At 42.6% G+C, this 20,290-nt stretch overlaps 1 protein-coding gene across 1 annotated transcript in view; it reads left to right on the plus strand.

Annotated features, from left to right (window-relative positions):
• The first annotated feature begins 8,547 nt into the window (after positions 1-8,547).
• aldh1l1 (aldehyde dehydrogenase 1 family, member L1) overlaps positions 8,548-20,290 on the plus strand; it is a 35,517-nt gene continuing 23,774 nt past the window's right edge. The window contains exons 1-7 of the mRNA XM_026306616.2: positions 8,548-8,649; positions 9,678-9,823; positions 11,353-11,587; positions 11,669-11,834; positions 13,818-13,919; positions 14,420-14,509; positions 15,939-16,076. Of these exons, the coding sequence (XP_026162401.1) occupies positions 9,697-9,823; positions 11,353-11,587; positions 11,669-11,834; positions 13,818-13,919; positions 14,420-14,509; positions 15,939-16,076 (858 nt within the window). The 5' untranslated portion in view covers positions 8,548-8,649; positions 9,678-9,696. The remainder of the gene's footprint in view (positions 8,650-9,677; positions 9,824-11,352; positions 11,588-11,668; positions 11,835-13,817; positions 13,920-14,419; positions 14,510-15,938; positions 16,077-20,290) is intronic.

Below are 20,290 nucleotides of genomic sequence, written 5' to 3' on the forward strand. Positions count from 1 at the left end.
GCAATATACCTGATCTTCAACTGGCGCTCCTATGCCAGGGTTCGCTCTTAGGCGAACAAGACTCTGCGCACCCTAATGGAGACCAACCACCAACCGCAGTTAACTGAGCAGATGCGGGTTTTCACCGCTCACCTGGCCTCGCCGACATTCCAGTCAGAGCCTAAGACACCTTAATCTCCTTGACCGAGAGGTGAAGGTGAAAGATCTTTGCCAGTTTCTCCACTTGTCTTAGGACATCCCTGGCTAGCTCTGCACAATCCCCAGATCGATTGGGCTTGGAGCAAGTTAACTGGGTGGAGTTGCTACTGCCATGCCACCTGTCTATGCTCCGCACTTATTCCTGCTGAACCCGCAAGCTCCTTATCTGAATCTCCGCCAGATCTTTCTCATGTTCCCAAATTCTACCATGACCTGGCGGAGGTTTTTAGTAAGGATAAGGCAGTATCTCTTCCCCCACACCGGCCCTATGATTGCGCCATCGACTTTCTCCCAGGTGCTTCTCTACCATCTAGCAGACTGTACAGCCTGTCCCGCCCTGAGACAGAGTCGATGGAAAGATACATCAAGTATTCCCTACTATCTGGTCTTATCCGACCATCTTCTTCCCCACACGGCTCTAGATTTTTTTTTCATCCAGAAGAAAGATTGGACTCTATGCCCTTACATTGACTTCCACAAGATTACGGTAAAGAACCGCTACCCCCTGCCACTGCTCTCTTTGGCTTTTGAGGCCTTGCAGGGAGTGGCGGTCTTTACTAAATTAGATCTACGAACGCTTACCATCTGGTCCGAATTAGGGAGGAAGATGAGTGGAAAACCACTTTTAAGACCCCATTAGGACATTTTGAATATCTGGATATGCCTTTCGGTCTAACCAATGCCCCAGCCATGTTTCAGACCCGATTTCCTTCACCAATTTGTCTTTGTGTACCTAGACGATATTCTGATTTTTTTCAGAACACAGAACACACCCATCATGTGCATCTAGTTCTCCAGCGCCTTCTTGAAAATCGCCTTTTTGTCAAGGCTTAGAAGTGCGAGTTCCATTGGGCGGACGTTGCCTTCCTACCTTCCTAGTTTTTTTTTTTTATCAAGGCCGGTAAATTCCGGCCCGATCCCGATAACATCAAAGCGGTAGTTGACTGGCCGCAACCCAATAGCCGGTGCGGGCTCCAACGTTTTTTGGTCTTTGTAAATTTTTATCGCCGGTTCATCCGAAATTACAGCACACTGGCGCAGCCCCTCACTCACCTCACGTCTGTCAAGATTCCTTTTCACTGGACGCCGCTAGCCGAGGAGGCGTTCAACGCCCTTAAACAATTCTTCATTTCAGCCCCCATATTAGTTCAACCTGACCCTCTAATTCATCATAGAGGTGGATGCCTCTGATGTCGGAGTAGGAGCCGTCCTCTCCCAACAGTCCGAGGTGGACAATACGATGCATCCTTGTGCCTTCTTCTCCAAGCGGCGAACACCAACGGAATTATGACGTTGGTAATCGGGACCTGCTGGCAATAGAACCCGCGCTCGAGGAATGGAGGCACTGGTTGGAGGGGGCGGAACAGCCATTCCTGGTCTGGACACTCTGCCAAATGACTGAACTCATGTCAAGCTCGGTGGGCGCTGCTGTTCAGTCGCTTTAACTTCTCAGTCACCTACCGGCCCCGTTCCTGTAACCAAAAGCCCGATGCAGTCTCACGCCAGTTCCCGCACTCACCTGAAGAGGCCACTGAGACCATATTGCCCTCACACCGGGTTATAGCGGCTATAACCTGGGATGTGGAGGTCCAGGTTCGGGAGGCACAGGGTCAGGAACCTGATCCAGGAGGGAATTCACCTAATTATCTGTTTGTACCAACCTCTGTGCATTCGCAGGTTTTGCAGAAGGCCCATGGCTCCAGGGTCGCTTGCCATCTGGGTGTTTCACGAACCTACAGCATCTTGAGACGGCGGTTCTGGTGGCCCACGATGGATGCCAATATGTGGAGGTTCGTTGCAGCCTGCACAGTCTGCGCTCAGGTCAAGGTGTCTCATCGTCCGGCGGCTGGACTACTTCACCCTCTGCCGGTAACATCTCGGCCCTGGTCACACATCGCTTTGGATTTTGTTACTGGTCTGCCTCCTTCGGAAGGTAACACCCCTATACTCACCATCATAGACCGTTTTTCCAAGGCAGTGCATTTTGTGCCTCTCCCCAAACTCCCTACTGTACTGGAGATGGCCAAATTCCTCACAGAGCATGTGTTCCGGCTTCACAGGATTCCTGAGGACATAGTTTCAGACAGAGGGGCCCAGTTCACCTCCAGCGTTTGGCAGTCCTTCTGTAGAGCACTGGGGGTCTCGGTGAGCTTATCCTTGGGCTTTCATCCACAGTCAAACGAGCTGGGTGAACGAGTGAACCTGGAACTGGAGGGCAGATCTACACTGTCTGACTGCCACCAACCCCGCTTCCTGGAGCTCTACTCTTCCATGGGTCAAATATGCCCACATCTCGCTGCTGTGCTCCGCCACCGGGGTAACCCCCTTCGAGGCCTTGATCAGCTACTTACCACCTCGTTTCCCTTCCCAGGAGACAGACGTTGCCGTTCCCTCAGTCATTCTTCAGCTCCTTTTTGTTTCTCTTTCCCCTTTTCCACCCGTGTCTGGTCGTCTGTCTATCTAAATTGTTCCCAGGTGCGCGAAGTGAGAGGGCACGCCCCACTACTCAACCTACGCAATATAAGCTCTGGACTTCCTCATTCAGATTGCCAGTTCGTCAGTCTACCTACACGGTAGTGTCTCACCTTTGGCTCTCCTCAACTTGAGTTCTCTAATTCTAATTGAGGAATTATCTCTTCTCGGGTCACTAGCTTTGTCTTCGCCACCCCTTTCCACTTAGGGATTATCATCTTCGCTATCTGACAGTGAGCTGTTCGGACACTCCATCACGACCCAGCTCCACTGCTCTGAGGACCTCTTCACTGCTCGTCTAACCCCAGCACAATCAATAATAAACTCTGTTTTCTGGTATTCTGCATGTGGGTTCTCATATCTTCAAACGCACACACAGTGTAACAGCAGTAGAGGTAGCCTAGGTTACATCACCAGGCTTATTTTCTCAGACTTGTCAAAGCTCCACTAAACTATGTAATAAAATATACTGGGACTGTTAAACTGACCTTGATGTGCACCTGTGACACAGTTTACAAAGACTTCTGCTCAGCAGTAGTTCTCTAGGAAGTTCTCATTGTCTCATCTCATTTCAGTAAAAGTTTTCTTGCATTAGCCCCTGCCACCCGCCAGCTCCATCTCTATTCCATTTGGCTCTGTGGCTGGATGGGATTACGTAAGGCGTTGGGTCTGAACTCCTGGCATCATCCAGGGATTTTTATTAACTGCGCTGTATATTATTTTTATACCTCTGGTGCTGTCAGCAAGTACCAAAACTGCCAGCCCAGCAGCTGATGCCAAGGTGAACACAGTCCTCCTGGACCAGGCTTTAGAAAGTCACAGGATGCCAATACGTAAACACTTACAGCACACACACATCTCTCTATCTTTTTCACTGCTTTTTGCTCTTTCAGTTACACATATAAAGTCACTATAGAACTGCATGTGCTCCGATTGTTACTGAATTTTGCAGTTTAGATGTGTGTAAAATGTTGAGATTAAAAAGCTGCCATGGATACATTCACCTAATGTAAGACGATGAAAATGAAATGAAATTTACTCTTGACCCATTTAAAATAGGACAGATTGTTGACCAAACTGAAAACAAACACAGATACATTTTGCTTTCATTTCTGTTTGACTTTTATTGAATTTTCCTTTAAAGCTGTACATATTACAGCTATTACTCCCAAGACTGTGTATATGTGTGTGTGAGTGAGTGCAAGTGTGAGACAGACTGTGTTTTTGTTGTGTAGCGGGGCAGGTGTTTCAGTTTATTCCAGGAAAGCTGATGAAGAACACACCCTACATGCTGTGTATTTATAGGCTTTGAATCTCCAGCAGCATAGAGGCTGAGTTTGGTGTGAAAATACGCTCAGAAGCCTAGATACCCAACAGCGACCCCACCTGAGAGCTATCGGCCAGTCAGGACAGAAACACACACATAAGTTATAATTATAATTTGCATGATGGATACACAGAGCTCCTGGCCACACCAGAGAGCACAGACCACCCTTTTTACTGCTAATGTATTGTATACACAGCAAACACATTTAAATATATGTACTCGGCTATAAAGAGAAGTAACCTATCATAAATCAAGAGAAAGACAAACTCCACAGCAGGAAACTTTTATTCCCTATGTGTAAAGTTCCCAAACTGTCATGATGTCAGAAGATTTTTGACTACTTCCTGTGCTAAGACTTCTATTTTGATGTACTTCTGCCAACATACAACCCATATTACCTTGTCCTTGTCTGGGTTGTCCTTACCCATGTCTTTGCTTAAGTGTTTCCCCTCCTGAGATCTACTCCACCCAATTCCACCCATTCTCACCTGTATGTAGACAAGCTACCTGTATTCACTCTTTGCCAGCCACTTGTGACCCCATGTTTTCTTGTTGCTCTTCCAGTCGTGTTTTGAGTCTGTCATAATCAGTCAATTAAGATTATCTCTGTATTCTGTGTTTGGGTCCAGTACCTGTTCTGACTGGCTATCTCCAGAAGTGCTACAAAAACCATGGATCTTGTGTTTTCCATCTTTATGTTACACATTCCTCCACTCTTCATTTATAAATGGAGGATTTTCATTATGAATTTGAGTCTAAGCCGAGGCCTGAATAACTCCTTATGATCCAATCAGGTATGTTTTCTCTTACAGTCACAGAAGGTGCAACATGAGGATGATATGAGAGGCCAAATCCTTTGGTTAGGGTGAAGTGTTTCCTGACGTTATTTTATGTCGGTACAAGTAGTACATTTTATACAAAGAATTATATAAAATATAAAACACAATCAACAGATAGTAAATTTGAACAACCAGATTATAGACTGTATATACTTCTACGTGCTCCAGTGCAAACTACTTCTTCAGAAAGAAGACAGTATAAACAAATATGTACAGATTATGATATCACATATCTCTTACATGGATAAGAACATCCATCTGTTCTATGTTCTTTATGATGACAAACATAATTATAAAACAATGAGCATACGTTATCACATTTAATTAGCATAAATTAGCTCACCCAATGCATAAACATACAGTACTATAGGCCAAAAAAATATGTTTTCCTTTTTTTGTTTTGCACTTCAGAATATATTCTGTGATTTGGTCTAAACATCTTTTCGGTATAACTGTCTATCTCTGTCTATCAGCAGTTTGCTTAAAATCTCCCTATGAATAACATAATGTCTCTTAAATAGCATATATTAAATATTTAATTCATATGTTTTATTTTATATATTCCATACATGAGTTTGTATTGTATCAGAGTGCTCTGCTGTATTCGTCTATATGTCTTTTATTGTACAGTGCTACCCCCTTCTGTATGAATAAAGGAATGACTATTGCATTGAGTTTGACTCAATGCAGCCAGTTGATATTGGTATGAATGACAGGCAATTATCAGATGACATGAAAATGACTAATCTCAAAAAATAATAAATGAAAAAATTAAAATGAAATGATTCTATTATATTTATTGGTCTCCATAGGAGTGAGTATGAGTGTGTGAGGTTGTTCATCTCTATGTGGCTCTGTGATGGACTGGTGACCTGTCCAGGGTGTACCTCTGCCTGTCAACCAAAGAGAGCTGGGATAGGCTCCAGCAGATCCCCATGGCCTTGATTAGGAATAAGCAGGTATAGATAATGTTTGGATGGATATTTACTGGTTTTAGATTTATTATTTACTGTAGCTTTTGTTGATGTTCACACACACGCACGCGCGCACGCACGCACACACACACACACACACACACACACACACACACACATATCAAACACCATGTGTGAAGAGGTGGTCAGATGCTCAGGTCATTCAATTCTGAGTTGATCATTAACTTGAGAGATAACTGAATGACAGAAGCACTGAGGAAACAGCAGAAGTTAAAGTAGGTCTTTTGTGAAAAGTCAGAAAATCTTTCTTTCTCCCTATTTTGTGTTAATGATGAGATGATGCTCACCCAGTGCATACACATACAGTACTATAGGCCAAAAAATGATGTTTTCTTTTTTTTGTTTTGAACTTCAGAATATATTCTGTGATTTGGTCTAAACATCTTTTCGGTATAACTGTCTATCTCTGTCTATCAGCACTTTGCTTAAAATCTCCCTATGAATAACATAATGTCTCTTAAATATCATATATCAAATATTTAATTCATATATTTTATTTTATATATTCCATACATGAGTTTGTATTGTATCAGAGTGCTCTGCTGTATTAGTCTATATGTCTTTTATTGTACAGTGCTACCCCCCTCTATATGAATAAAGATTATAGTATTGAGTTTGACTTAATGCAGCCAGTTGATATTGGTATGAATGACGGCAATTACCAGATGACATGAAAATGACTAATCTCAAAAAATAATAAATGAAAAAATTAAAATGAAATGATTCTATTATATTTATTGGTGTCCATAGAAGTGAGTATGAGTGTGTGAGGTTGTTCATCTCTATGTGGCTCTGTGATGGACTGGTGACCTGTCCAGGGTGTACCCCTGCCTGTCAACCAAAGAGACCTGGGATAGGCTCCAGCAGATCCCCATGACCTTGATTAGGAATAAGAGGATATAGATAATGTTTGGATGGATATTTACTGATTTTAGATTTATTATTTACTGTAGCTTTTGTTGATGTTCACACACACACACACACACACACGCGCACACACGCACGCACACACACACACACACACACACACACACACATATCAAGTGTGAAGAGGTGGTCAGATGGTCAGGTCATTCTATTCTGAGTTGATCATTAACTTGAGAGATAACTGAATGACAGAAGCACTGAGGAAATAGCAGAAGTTAAAGTAACATATACTACAGCAAATGTGGGTCAAAAATAATGCCTTTTAAAAAATACTATAGTGTAACTATCAAGTCCTTCCTGTCACAACTGTTGAGTGTTAGGGAACTGTGGTCAAATCTAGAAAACAGCACTGTTCAGTAGTGTTTCTGCTTTCAAAGGTATTGTTCTTGTTTTATTTCACATCGCCTCAAGAATTATACAGGCTACTGCATCTTAACTGCATTGTCTTTCCTCCTTAATTTCAGATATTTGAATACTTTTATCACATTTCAGATAGATATTGTGTACATTTATATTGTGTGTGACACTTGTATTTGTTGTGACTTGATTTCTTGTATTTTACCTGGTTAAATAAAAGAAAATTTAAAAGGAAATGGAAACCAAAGGCTAAAACTTACATTTGGTCAAACACAAGCAGGACTACCTCATTATTTTTTGACTTTCAGTGTATTCCTTTACATTATCAATTGATGCTGCAGAGAAAACTGCTCTATGATTGGATCTCTGCTATTAAAGGCACATCTGCAGTTTTTTTTTAATATATCTCTGCATAGAAAACATCTTTAAGCTGGCACAAACCAAAGGTTATGAACTGATGTGAAAATGCAATAGAATACTGACTGTAACGAACTTGCAACAAAATAATGTAGCATTTTCTGTCTATGCTGAGTGTCTACAGCTTTTACCTTGATGCCCAGACTTTGACATTTTCGTTCTCTGACCTTTCTAAACAGGAGCAATCAAAGTTATTGACTTTTTAATAATTCACCTTCTTGTGTGAATTTGTCTTGTGAATTATCACTGGTCATAGTTCTGCTCAATTCACAATTAATGATTCACAAACAGGTTGTGCAACAATTATCACAGATGAGGAAGTTTTGGCTGAGTTTAACATTTAAGTAAAAATTAACCTGCTTAGAGTTTATGGCTGTTTGAATGACCTACTAAGACTGTCTATTGCTGTCTTATCTTTTTCCCACTGCAAACATTACTTTGATGTGCAGACTGCTGATTGGAAACAGACCTAAACTGGAGCTGATTGCAGCTGATACTAAAATAGGGTACACCATCGACAGATCATCAGTCTATAACAGGGCTGACAGACACCTCACACCTATGAGAAGTTTAGAGTCACCAATGAACTCAACCCCAAACTGCATGTGTTTGGACTGTGGGAGGAAGGCAGAATACCCAGTACGCTGGGAGAACATGCAAACTCCACACAAAAAAGCCCCATGGTCTTTCTTTCTTCAACAGAATATTTGTTTCTCTTAAAGATCTACTGTTATTTCCCATTTAAATCATGCTTAATATAGAGGAGGACCATCTGATGTCTTTCAGCAACTGATTGTTTTCATTATTTCCATTCAGTCATATGTGAGCCTGAGAACATTTATACATCAATGCAGCAGCTCTAAGCTGAGCTATGTCCTCATAGAACCTCTAGTTACAGCGTGTAACCATTGCACCGTGTGATTGGGTTTACTCCGGTTCATTCAACCAGATTAGCAGCTGATAGGCGTACCCCAGCGTCGCGGACGTCCTGTCCAATCACCCCGCTTTGAGCGCCTGTTATGTCATTGGTCGCCTGCATGTGCGGCTGAGGGGAAGACATGTCCGTGTGGTAGGTCTTTTTTCGGCAGGCAGAGGAGTGCTGGGTCCGCAGGCAGTGGTAAGGACAGTATACTACACTCCTTTTCTTTTCTGTTCCATGTTTCTTTGATGAAGCGTAATGCTTATTAATGTGAGTGCAGACTGCTAATTGCTATTACTACCAAGTTTGGCTTTGCATTGAACAGCTTTTGCAGCAACAGGTGGGGATATAAATATCACTGGATAGCTGCGTGTGACTTCATGAAGAGCGTTGTTGACAATATGAATGTATTCTTATTCACTGTTAATATTTATTTAGTTATAATTATTATTCATATAAATGTCCTCACCTCTATAGCTGTCTTTCTGAGTCTTATCTCTTTAATGGGATGCCAAGCTCTGTCATCTTCTCTCTACATTTGATTGGCCAACACCTGAAGCATGAGCTACATTGGCTGGGGTTGGGCAATAAAACAGGCCTAACCCCTCTCTATTCTGGGTCAATAAACTGTCAGACAGTCATGCTTACAGAGCACCCTTAAATATATCATATGTAATGCTATAAATATACTCAAAATGCATTTATTTTATCTATTCAAAAATAAAATAATAATGCATCTGCACCTACATCGAAACCCATTGTTATAAAATATATATGCATACTCTGTACAAACTTATGGTTCTTCATACATTTTCATGTTACAGCTGATTGGACCTAGACATACAGTAAAGGACTGGGCATGTTTACACAAGGTGTGAATCAATCAGTCTTCACTAATCAACCCAAAGTCAATGAGCTTTATCATGACGTTTGCACACATACACACCTAATGAAAGCACAGATCTGTTAATAATAATATAACCACAGATAATAATAATATATACACCTACATTTATTTTGGGCATCTAATTGGTTAATTAGATGACGTTCTTAAACATTTAATGTACTTTAGCCAAACAAGGAGTGGTGCAATCTGATACTATTTGCCCCAACTGCCCCCCAAAAGGCCCGCTTTTATATAAATGTACATATAAGTAATCTATAATTGTATTGCTTGGACTGATGACAAACACATTTTCTGTTTGTCCTTGTTAATACCTCTCCAGAACACAGTGAGGTGTAAAGATGAAGATTGCTGTGATCGGTCAGAGTCTTTTTGGCCAGGAGGTGTACAAGGAGCTGAAGAAGGATGGTCACACCATTGTAGGAGTCTTCACCATCCCAGACAAGGATGGCAAGGCTGACCCACTGGGTGAGAGCTTTGTTGACTTGGACCTCCAAACTCCAATGCTTTTCCAAAATACATAGAAGACATACACCGATCAGCCATAACATTATGACCACCTGCCTAACACTGTGTGCACAGGAGTCAGTCCAGCAGTAGGATGGCTCTTGTGTCACTCACTGCACATCTTCTGTAAATCTGTTTGCTCTGATAGTTCCACTGTCAGGAAGAGCACACATTTGTCCACCATCCAGTGAAATACATATCAAAAGGAGTGAAAACTGTGATCATGAGGACAAGTACGAGATTATCTAGAGGTTGAGTCATGGCAACTGGGCTTCTAGTTTTTAGGCTGAAATGTTTCACTACCCATCAAGTAGCTTCATCAGTCTGAAGTTAGAGACAAGTTCAACATTCTCCCCACTCTAGTTGTGATATCACCACAACAGTCACTGAATGTTTCTCTTCATAGAGACCAATGTACATTATTTCAAACATTGCAACAAAGATACAAAGAAAATGGGATTTTTTGAAAAGTATAAATAAAATTTGAAAGTTTGATCAGCAGTAGGACAACCTCATCATCAATGAGCCTTGGACACCTATGACCCTGTGGTTTGTTCACTGTTTGTCCTTAGACAACTTTTGGTCAGTACTAACCACTGCAGAGCAGGAACACCCAACAAGATCTGTAGTTTGGGAGATGCTGGCAGGTGCCACAGTAACAAGATAATCAACATGATCACTAATGTCACTAAAGCCATACTGAGTGATTTTTAGAATATCTGGAATAAACAGATTTATTTCGCCAATGAAATTTAGAGTATTCACACCTCTGGTTTGACCACTGTGGTAAACATTCAGAAAAGTTTTATAAGTTTTTGTGTCCAAGTGCAGTTTGCCTTTGCCATTGTTTTTTTCACACTGCATGTAATGATATCAGATCATTGTCATTGTATCTGGACAGCATATCGTTTGACCTTAGGTCCATTGTTTTTTTTTTCAGATGCTCTTTGTCATGCTTCCTCTGGGAAGCTGAAACTCAGTATCTGAAGATGCAAAGGGTGAAATGCTGAAACTGAAAATCTAGCCTATTAAATTTTACATTCTACATGTTATTAAACATCGCACAATTCTGACAAAATGACTTTTGTGCAGTCAGAACTGCTAAAAAGAAACAAAAACAAAAAAACAAATGCTGCAAACATGTTATCATTTCATATTTTGGTTCATTCTTGATTAATGGTGCTATGAACTGCCTCCTGTATGGCTAGCCTCTCTTTGATAGCTACACATTTCTTACGCATGTACTGGTCTCACGCATCACCACAGCTCCTGTCAAAAGCTTTGAACTTACCAACATCATTTGAAGATAATTTTAGCAAAACATAGTACCAATTTTTTCTACAATTTATTTGTTTTTGTTAATAAGTAAAACATTTTATTTTAAAGCTTTAAAACCGATTAGATTTAGTTTCATCGTCCTTACAAAAATCCTCTTTACATTATTGACTCTTGGATGACACTATAAGTGTGCTCATTCTTTATTCCAATAGCCACTGAGGCAGAGAAAGATGGTGTGGCCATGTTTAAGTTTCCCCGCTGGCGTGTGAAGGGCCAGGCGATCCCTGAGGTGGTGGCTCAGTACCAGGCAACAGGTGCCGAGCTCAATGTCCTGCCCTTCTGCTCCCAGTTCATTCCCATGGAGGTCATCAACCACCCCAAACATGGCTCCATCATCTACCACCCATCTCTGCTGCCTCGCCACAGGGGAGCCTCTGCTATTAACTGGTGAGCAGTGCCTGTGTTCATCACATCAGGGAGGGAGGGCTCAGTGACAAGTCCAGTATTTTAGCTGCTCTCTTTGTGTAGGACCCTGATCCATGGTGACAAAAAAGGCGGGTTCACAGTGTTTTGGGCTGATGATGGACTGGATACCGGGCCAATCCTTCTACAGAGGGAGTGTGATGTTGAACCCAATGACACAGTCAATACAATCTACAAGAGGTTCCTCTTCCCAGAGGGGGTCAAAGGCACAGTAAGTGTGATGAAGGGGCAAGGCATTGTGGGTGGAAATAACCAAAGCTAAGTTAAAGTAGTGGTGGAACATAAATAGATGCCTTCTGAGCTGCCACTGTAAATTGGTTGCCATAATATCATTTTCATTATCTTTTTGGAAATAAAGAATTAATGCAAGAAAAACAGAGTAAAAAGATTAAATGCATTTTTAGCAGGCTTCCCGATTCTTTACATCCATCCACTATCTATACTGATTGTTCCTGTCAAGTGTTGAGATGGGGGTTGGATCCATTCCCAGCTGACACTGGGTGAGAGGCGGTGTCCATCCTGGACAGATCACCAGTCTATCACAGGGCTGACACACAGTCAGGCAAATGCTCACATTCACACTTACGGGCAATTTACAATCACCAGTCAACCTAACCTGCATGTGTTTGGACTGTGGCGGAAGTCAGGCAGACATTGGGAGAACATGCATATGCCACACTGAATGGCCCCGGTCAAGCCCGGGGTTGACTATGGGCTCAAACCCTGAACCTTTTTGCCATGAGGCAGCAATGCTAACCACTGCTCACCCTTTGTGATTTGATTTAATCTGCTCATTTAAATTTTTATTCCCTTCCACATTCAGTTTATTACCAGACATATATCCACATTGTACCATGTTTCAGAAGAGTTGCAGTGTAACAACATTGTAAATTCTGGTAAACTAATGCCGTGGTGTCAATTGAAAGTAAAAGCTTCAAAAAAATGACATAAATGAGTTTATGTCTGGAAAAAAATGAGTTTAATTCCTATAGACAGAATTTTGTAAACATGGTCTGGAAATGTGAAGACTAAACGGATCACTCTTTGCTTTAGATTCAAAGTCTGTCCAGTCCTGTCACGGTCTTCCAATTATAGCATCAAAGGCTTTGTTTTGGCAACACCAAAACCAACCATGTGTCTTTTCTCACAAAGCTTTATCATTGTATTTACCTGCCAAATGTTAACAGGTTTTTGTTTGACCTCTAAGGTAAAATCTGGTCATCTGACACACGCCCTAAAGCTACACACTCCAGCACAGTAGGTTGCGGTATGCACCTTTGATCGCTTGTTGCAACCCGCCAAGAAGAAGAAGGTTTGTCCCAATGGTGTTGCTGTACCAGTTACATCCTGGTCAGATAAGGCAGTTTGTACTATGCGTGGCGGTAATGATTTAGACCTGGTTCAGTCTTGGTTTAATCCTGGTCAAGTCCTGTTTTAGCCTTTGTTTTGTCCTGGTTTAATATTGCTAACATGAATCCTGGGTTAGACCTGATTTTGCCCTGTTTCATTTCAGTTTAATGTTTAGACATGTCTCCAGAAAAAAAATATAAGTACTAGCTTTCCATAGACTTGCTGCAGCAATGGTTAATAAAAAGGTTGTTTGATTTCATTATAACTGTGCCACCTCTGTCTTTAAATCCTAGTGACTGTGTTTACACAAACTTTCTACTGTTTCCCATTTACTGCTTCTGTACAAACAGATACAAACTATAGGTAATATTAAAACCAGTGAACTAGTACAAATACTGCAAATAACTACAGTGAGAAAGATTCTTTACTACACTCATTTGAAATTTGAACTGAGCAACTTTTACTTGTATTGGAGTAATATTTGACCAGGAGGATCTATACTTTAACATAAGTAATGAAGTTGAGTACTTTGTCTACCACTGCAAATATCTCTGTCTGAAAGGTACATCATTTAGGATTAGAAATGGGAAAAAATAAGACTCCCTACCACACAGTATAGATATTATTCACAGTTCAGTCTGCACAGCTACTATCTTATCTAACATAATGTACATTTAAACCTTTTACATATATATGTATAATATATACATTAGTCACTTTGTAGATTTTGATTCCATACCTGTAAGCAGGTAGCTGCATACATACATGTAAATCTTTAACAGAACAGCGTGGTTTACATAATCAACAATTCAGCAATCTGAACTGCATGGTGTTATGGTTCCAGGTGGAAGCAGTGAGGCTGATAGCAGAGGGGAAAGCCCCAAGGATCACCCAGCCACAGGAGGGAGCCACATATGAGTGCATCCAGAAGAAAGAAAATGCTATGGTAATATATAAGGACATCTACACAGATTGCTTACATATTCCCGCAATGCAATGCTCCGACATTCAACAAAGAAAAACAGGAGATATAAATAGACTCAGAACCAAGACTAATGACAAACAGGTGAAACTAATGAACTAACAAGACATAATGTTACCAGTAACTCATAAGCCCAACACAGGAAAAAAAAAACAAAAACAAAATAAAAGTCTCTCAGGAAACAGAAACCTAAGCTCATAAGACACAAGTTGCTTGGAAGGCTGTGCTTTTTGGTGTCAGTCACTTAACAGAGGGAAATATCCTATTATACATGTGCCCCAACAAACATTCAGAACTAGGAATATTCTATTAATTCTATTCTATTAATGTATGAAGTTCCATTTAGGGTATGTAGTAACCAAATACTCAATACTAACAGGTAAAATGTTTAAATGAGAGCAAGGTTTTGAAGGAACAAGTCTGTATTGATTTAGATATTTTGTGTTGCATCTGTTTTATAAAAGATTAACTGGAACCAGACTGCTGTGGCTCTTCACAACTGGATCAGAGGAAATGACAAAGTGCCTGGTGCCTGGGCAGAGGTTGATGGACAGGTAATAAGACACATCTGTGACTTTTAATGTTTCAAATAATGAAGTAAGGTCGAGAAGAAAGAGCATCAGGTGATATCAGCGCTTAACATACACAGCTGCTCGAGTCATATACATGATTGACACGTAATCACGTTTAAGGCACACACTCTTCCTCAAAATATAAAATTAAGTTCACTGTGATTACAGCCAGTGAAATTGCTGAAGAATTCATATCACTATTACAACATTGTGGGTTTCACATTATGTCCGATTTTGTTTAGCCTCAAGTAATCACGGACTGATGAACAAAGATGGTTTTATATGTAATTTGATCTGATTGTTGCTAAGGAATTAGGAAATAATTAAGAAACTAGTGTAAATTATGCAGCATACAGCCATGACAAGGATATATGGTATCAGGTTAAAAAAAGGACTGCTCTTACTGGCACATTTTTATGTTGTGGCCACCTCGTATGGCAGATTGTAACTTAACTCACCTGCCTACAAAACTAAAGGGATAATAAATTAATCTATTTGAAAATGTTTAAATGTCTAAGCCTTGATGGCAGGAACCACCTAACACTACACACACATCCTGTAGCTGAGTGACTGTTAAACATAGCAGATAATAAAAGAGTGAAATAAGTTGACTGTAATTCCAAACAGTCATTAGTAATTTAAATCAAAATAGTATAAATTAGCTTTCACCTACCAATACACTGAAGTTAATTGTAGTGCCCGAAGAAGTATTGCTGAACAGTAGTGTCACGAGTTGGTGTTGGAGTGGAGAAAAAAAGAGGTGATAGGACCCAAACGCTGGATAACAAAAGGCTTTATTAACCCTGGAACTCCAGGGGAGAAAACAAACTAAAATACAAACACTAGGGAACCGGACCTGATAGGACGGTAACAGAAACTGCTCGAAAACTTCCAGGACTGATTACAACAAATGCTTCGGCAGGGAACAAAAGAAGGAGGGAGGTATAAATAGGGAGAAACACAACAGATGATTAAACCCAGGTGAAACTAATAAACACAAATACCTAACGTAAAGCTACCGGGGACCAGAGCAAGGGGAAGAGGAAGTCTTTACAAAATAAAGGTCCCCTGGCAGGAAGTCCCAGGGGGAACTCATGACAAGTAGGTTTATAAAAAATGTGTTTTTGTCTTGGATTGTGTTCTTTTTCTTCGTCAGTGGTCTGTGTACTGATGTATTGAATGTTATACCACTGATCACTACAATGATTCAGTAATTTAACAGAGTATACCATACCTTTTCACTCAGAGGATGGATGTCTGCTTGAATCATCTATTTATTAATTTAAACACGGTTTAAAGGTTTCAGTTACTGGCATGTTAATTTAAACTAAAAATACAAATATTTTCAAAAGAGTTCTAATAGACTTTGGCCTCACCAAAGTGGTGATATATTGTGTCTCTGTTCCTGTAGAAAGTGACTTTCTATGGCTCCTCTCTTGTGGATAATGGCACTGCAGCTAATGGTCAGCCCTTGGAGATCCCTGGAGCGAGCCAACCTGGCATCATCACCAAGGCAGGCCTGGTTCTGTTTGGCAATGACGGCAAGGCGGTATGTCAGCTTATTGAAACTGAAAACCACTAGCGAACTAGTGATGTATTCAATGAAAAAGCTTGATTAGAATTTGGTTGTGATATTTGACTGTGCAGATTCAGTCCTAAAAGAACACATTGGTTCCCTTTCATTTTGTGTATAAACACAGTACAGAATAATGTCTTCCTCCCTGTCTTGTTCAAAACTAGGGAGCATATTTGCTGCTCAGTTAAAAAACGTCAGTCAAAATGAAGCATTGTGATAATGCATAAATTGGTTGATAGATGGTATCTGCAGTATGCTTTACAATGATTTTCTCATTTACAGCCATATAATTATGATATACATTTAGGTGTAAATTAATATGATTGGCTGGGCAGCATGGTTGCTTAGTGGTTGGCTCTGTTGCCAGGTTTGTAACCCGGCAGGGTCCTTTCTGTGTGGTTTTCATGCTCACCCTCTGTACTCCGGGTACTCTGGTTTCCTCTCACAGTACAAAACATGCAGGACAGGGCAGTACAATGGCAAAGTTACACACTGACTCAACATTGATTTTAGTCAGCCGTAATCGGATGTTGTTGTTGCCGATGTAAATAACAATCAAACAATAATAACAGGAATGCATTTGACTATGGTCACTAGAGTCTCTAGCTTCATGTTTCTGACTATGGAGCTGCCATTTATCAGAGGTGGTTTCTCAGTGGGTGTGTTGCTGAGTGGGGAAATCAATTAGAAACGTGAACAGGCAGGTGATAAGCCCTGGGCTTCTGCTTAGCAGTATGTTTCCGTTCCAGGCTAATTATCCCAGCTGCTCTGGAGCTGCCGTCAGACAGCTAACAGGTCCTGAGCTCCGTGGCTCCACACCTAGTAATAGGTGTGTAATAGCTGCTGTTACCTAGTAATAGCTGCAGAACTTTCATTTCACTGACCCTCGCCTCCAAAGCTACCAGAAGCCTACACATATTACAGATATCATTATCATTAAAGGGGAATAACTAATCTTTTGGCGCATCAAGCAGGATTTAGGAGCTGTACAAAGAATCATGTTAGTTTTCTGTTAACAAGCTGTACAGAAACACACAGCACAACACACTAGCAACAGGAAGTGAATTTGCTTGCTCTGCAAAATCTCCCTTAATGGCAACACTATTTCATGTGGTTGTTAAAGATTTATGTGGTCCCCGGCAGCTTCACACTATTTACTAGTTACTACACTAGTTCGCCTGTGTCTCATCACCTTTTATGTTCTCCCTATATATACTTCCCTCTTTCCTTTTTTCTGTGCTGAAGCATTAGTTTGTGTAAGCCTCGTTATTGCGTGTTGCAAGTGTTTGCATGTGGACCGTCTCATTCAGTCTTTCTCTAGTTTTTCCATCTCACTCGGAGATTTTAGTTTCCCATTTCACTCTTGTATTTTTTTCCCTGCCCTGGTGATCCCAGGAGTAATGAAGCTTGAGTGCGTTCTGCATTTGGGTCCTACCGCCTCTCCTTCTCTCCAGCTCCCCGCACCAACACTTGACAGAATGCTTCAGCCTTCGACGGGCCCAGCAGGACCGGCCGAGGAGTTGTTCCCCGAGCGGGCTTTGACGGACAGTGTCACCGCTCTCTGGCTTTTTCTGGGTTTCGCCCCGGACTACACGCTAGCGCTCGTGGTGTGTACCCAACAGCTGCAGGGTCTGCTGCACTTGCCGCCGGACACCGCCAAAGAGAGTGTGAGGATGATGTCCCAGCTCTTCTCCTCCCTACAGGCTCTGCTGGGAAGGCAGGGAGCAGCAGCTTTGCTTCCAGGACGCCAAGAGCAGGTGCCTTGCTGCATTCAGTCCCCTTCACCGGTGTTGCAGCTCTCCACACCCTCGGCTCCTCCCGATTCTCCGGACTGGGAAGCCACTCGCCTCTCTCCGAGTTCCGCCTCCTCCTCGGTCCGGAACGCCACTCGCCGTGGTCCGAGTTCCGCTTCTTTTTCGGACAAGGGCGTTCCATTGTTATGCAGATGATACCCAGGTTTATTTTCCGTTGAAACAAAAGGAGGGTTTTTCAATTACACGCTTGCTCTCATGTCTTGACGACATTACAGCCCGGATGGCGTTAAATTTTCTTCACTTTAACTACCCACTTAAGACGGAAGTAATGCTGGTCGGCTCCAGTGCTTCTAGTGAATCTTCCGGTGTTAATCTGGGCCCCTTTACATCACATTTTAGACCACTGGTCACTAATTTAGGCTTCAAAATGGACGTGGATCTTAAATTTGATAAGCAATTTGGTGCTGTTTTAAAATCCTGTTTTTTCCATTTAAGGCATTTGACAAAACTACGACCTCTAGTGTCAAGGCAGCACTTTGAGTTAGTAATCCATGCCTTTGTTACATCGTGCCTTGACTATTGTATGTTGGGGTTAGTCAGGCATCCCTTTCATGTCGCCAGCTGGTCCAAAACGCGGCATCTTGTCTTTTAACTGGAACGCGAAAAAACGAGCACATCACACCAATCCTGGCTGCACTCCCTTGGCTGCCAGTGTCTTTTAGGGTTCATTTTAAGGTTTTATTATTTGTTTTTAAATCTTTAAATGGCCTTTTCGACCGACGTGATGGATTGATTATGGACTGTTTTTTTACTGTTTTTATTTTTTATAAAACTTTCAACCTATTTTTATAATTCTTATTTATTCTTGTTTTATGTATATTTATTTTTCTGTTTGTTTTGGTGTACGGCACTTCATGTCAGCTCTTGCTGTTCTTAAAGCGCCTTAAAAATAAAAGTATTGTTATTATTATAAGGGCGCCACTCGCCCCAGTCCAATCTCTTCCCTTTCGCAGTCTGAGTTTTTTTTTTCTCTCCCTCAGTCTGAGCCTCTTTTTCTCCCTCAATCTGAGCTGAGCCTCTCGTTCCACCTCAGCCTGAGCTGTTTCATCTTTCTCCTCAGCCTGAGTCCCCTCTCACTCATCTTTCCCAGCCTGGATCCCCTCTCTCTCTCTCTCGTTCCCAGCCTGGGTCCCCCGTCTCTCTCTCGTTCCCAGCCTAGGTCCTCTCTCTCTCTCGTTCCCAGGCTGGGTTCCCTCTCTCTCTCTCTCTCTCTCTCTCTCTTGCCCAGTCTGGTTCTCCTTTCACTCCCTCTCTTCCCCAGCCAGATTCTGCAGTTCTGCAGAGTCGCCACCGACAGTGGCGTCGTCAGAGAAGGGTGGCTGCTTCGCCGGTCTGGCAACCTGAAGCCAGCTCCTTCTTGCCGCCGGAGCCTCCAGCTGCCTTCTCGTCGCCGGAGCCCCAAGCTGCCTTCTCGCTGCGTCCCCACTGAGGTCCTTTTCTAGTCTCGGACAGACCTGGCACCTGATGCCCGTGGCCATCCCCGCTGAGGTTCCACACCAGCAACCTGAACCTCAGTGTGCTGACGAGAGTGTCCCCGCTAAGGTTCCAGCCCTGATTCCTGAGCCTTAGGGTGCTGACGACAGCGGCCCTGCTGAGGCTCCCATCCTGATTCCTGAGCCTGATTCCCGAGCTGCCTTCTCGCTGCCGGAGTTATTTTTATGTATATTTGGCCAGCTTTTCACCTCTGTCTCTGGCCAGAACCTTCCCCTGAGTCTCCAGCAGGCCTCTCCCCTGAGTCTCCATCCAGCTGTTTACCTCAGTCTCCAGCCAACACTTCTCCTGAGTCTATGGCCCAGCCCTCATCTGACCCTCCGGTTAGCCCTTTGTCTCAGTTTTGGGCCTGCTCCTCACCTCAGTCTTCGGCTGGCCATTCACCTGAGTTTCCAACTGGCCTGAGCTTTTCGCCTCAGGCTATGGTCGACCTGTTTCCAGAGTCTCGTCTCGCCACCCAGCCAGAGTCTCGCCTCGCCGCCCAGCCAGAGTCTCAGCAGCAGCCCGAGCCTCAGCTTCCAGTGCCGCCTCTTCAGCCAGCGTCTCCAGTGCCGCCTCCTCAGTTAGTGTTTCCATGGCTGATTTCTCGGGCCTAATTCATCAAGGCAGTCCAGGATCCATGCCCGCCTGAGAGGTCATCTTCCCAAACAGCCCCGGACCTCCGTCCGTCCCTGGACCTTCTCTCGCCTCATAGGCCGTTCTCCCAAACGGCTCAGGATCTAGATCTCGGCTCCCTCCCCGCCCACCCTGGATTTTGCTTCATGGACTGTAAGGGCCGTCTGGAATCCAGGTTTGGGTGGGGGATCCTGTCATGATTCCCCTTTTGGACTTCCTGCCGGGGACCGTTACTATGACAAGACTTCCCTTTTTCTCCGCTTTTGT

Source organism: Mastacembelus armatus, chromosome 5, assembly GCF_900324485.2.
Source record: "Mastacembelus armatus chromosome 5, fMasArm1.2, whole genome shotgun sequence".
Classification (NCBI taxonomy): Eukaryota; Metazoa; Chordata; class Actinopteri; order Synbranchiformes; family Mastacembelidae; genus Mastacembelus; species Mastacembelus armatus.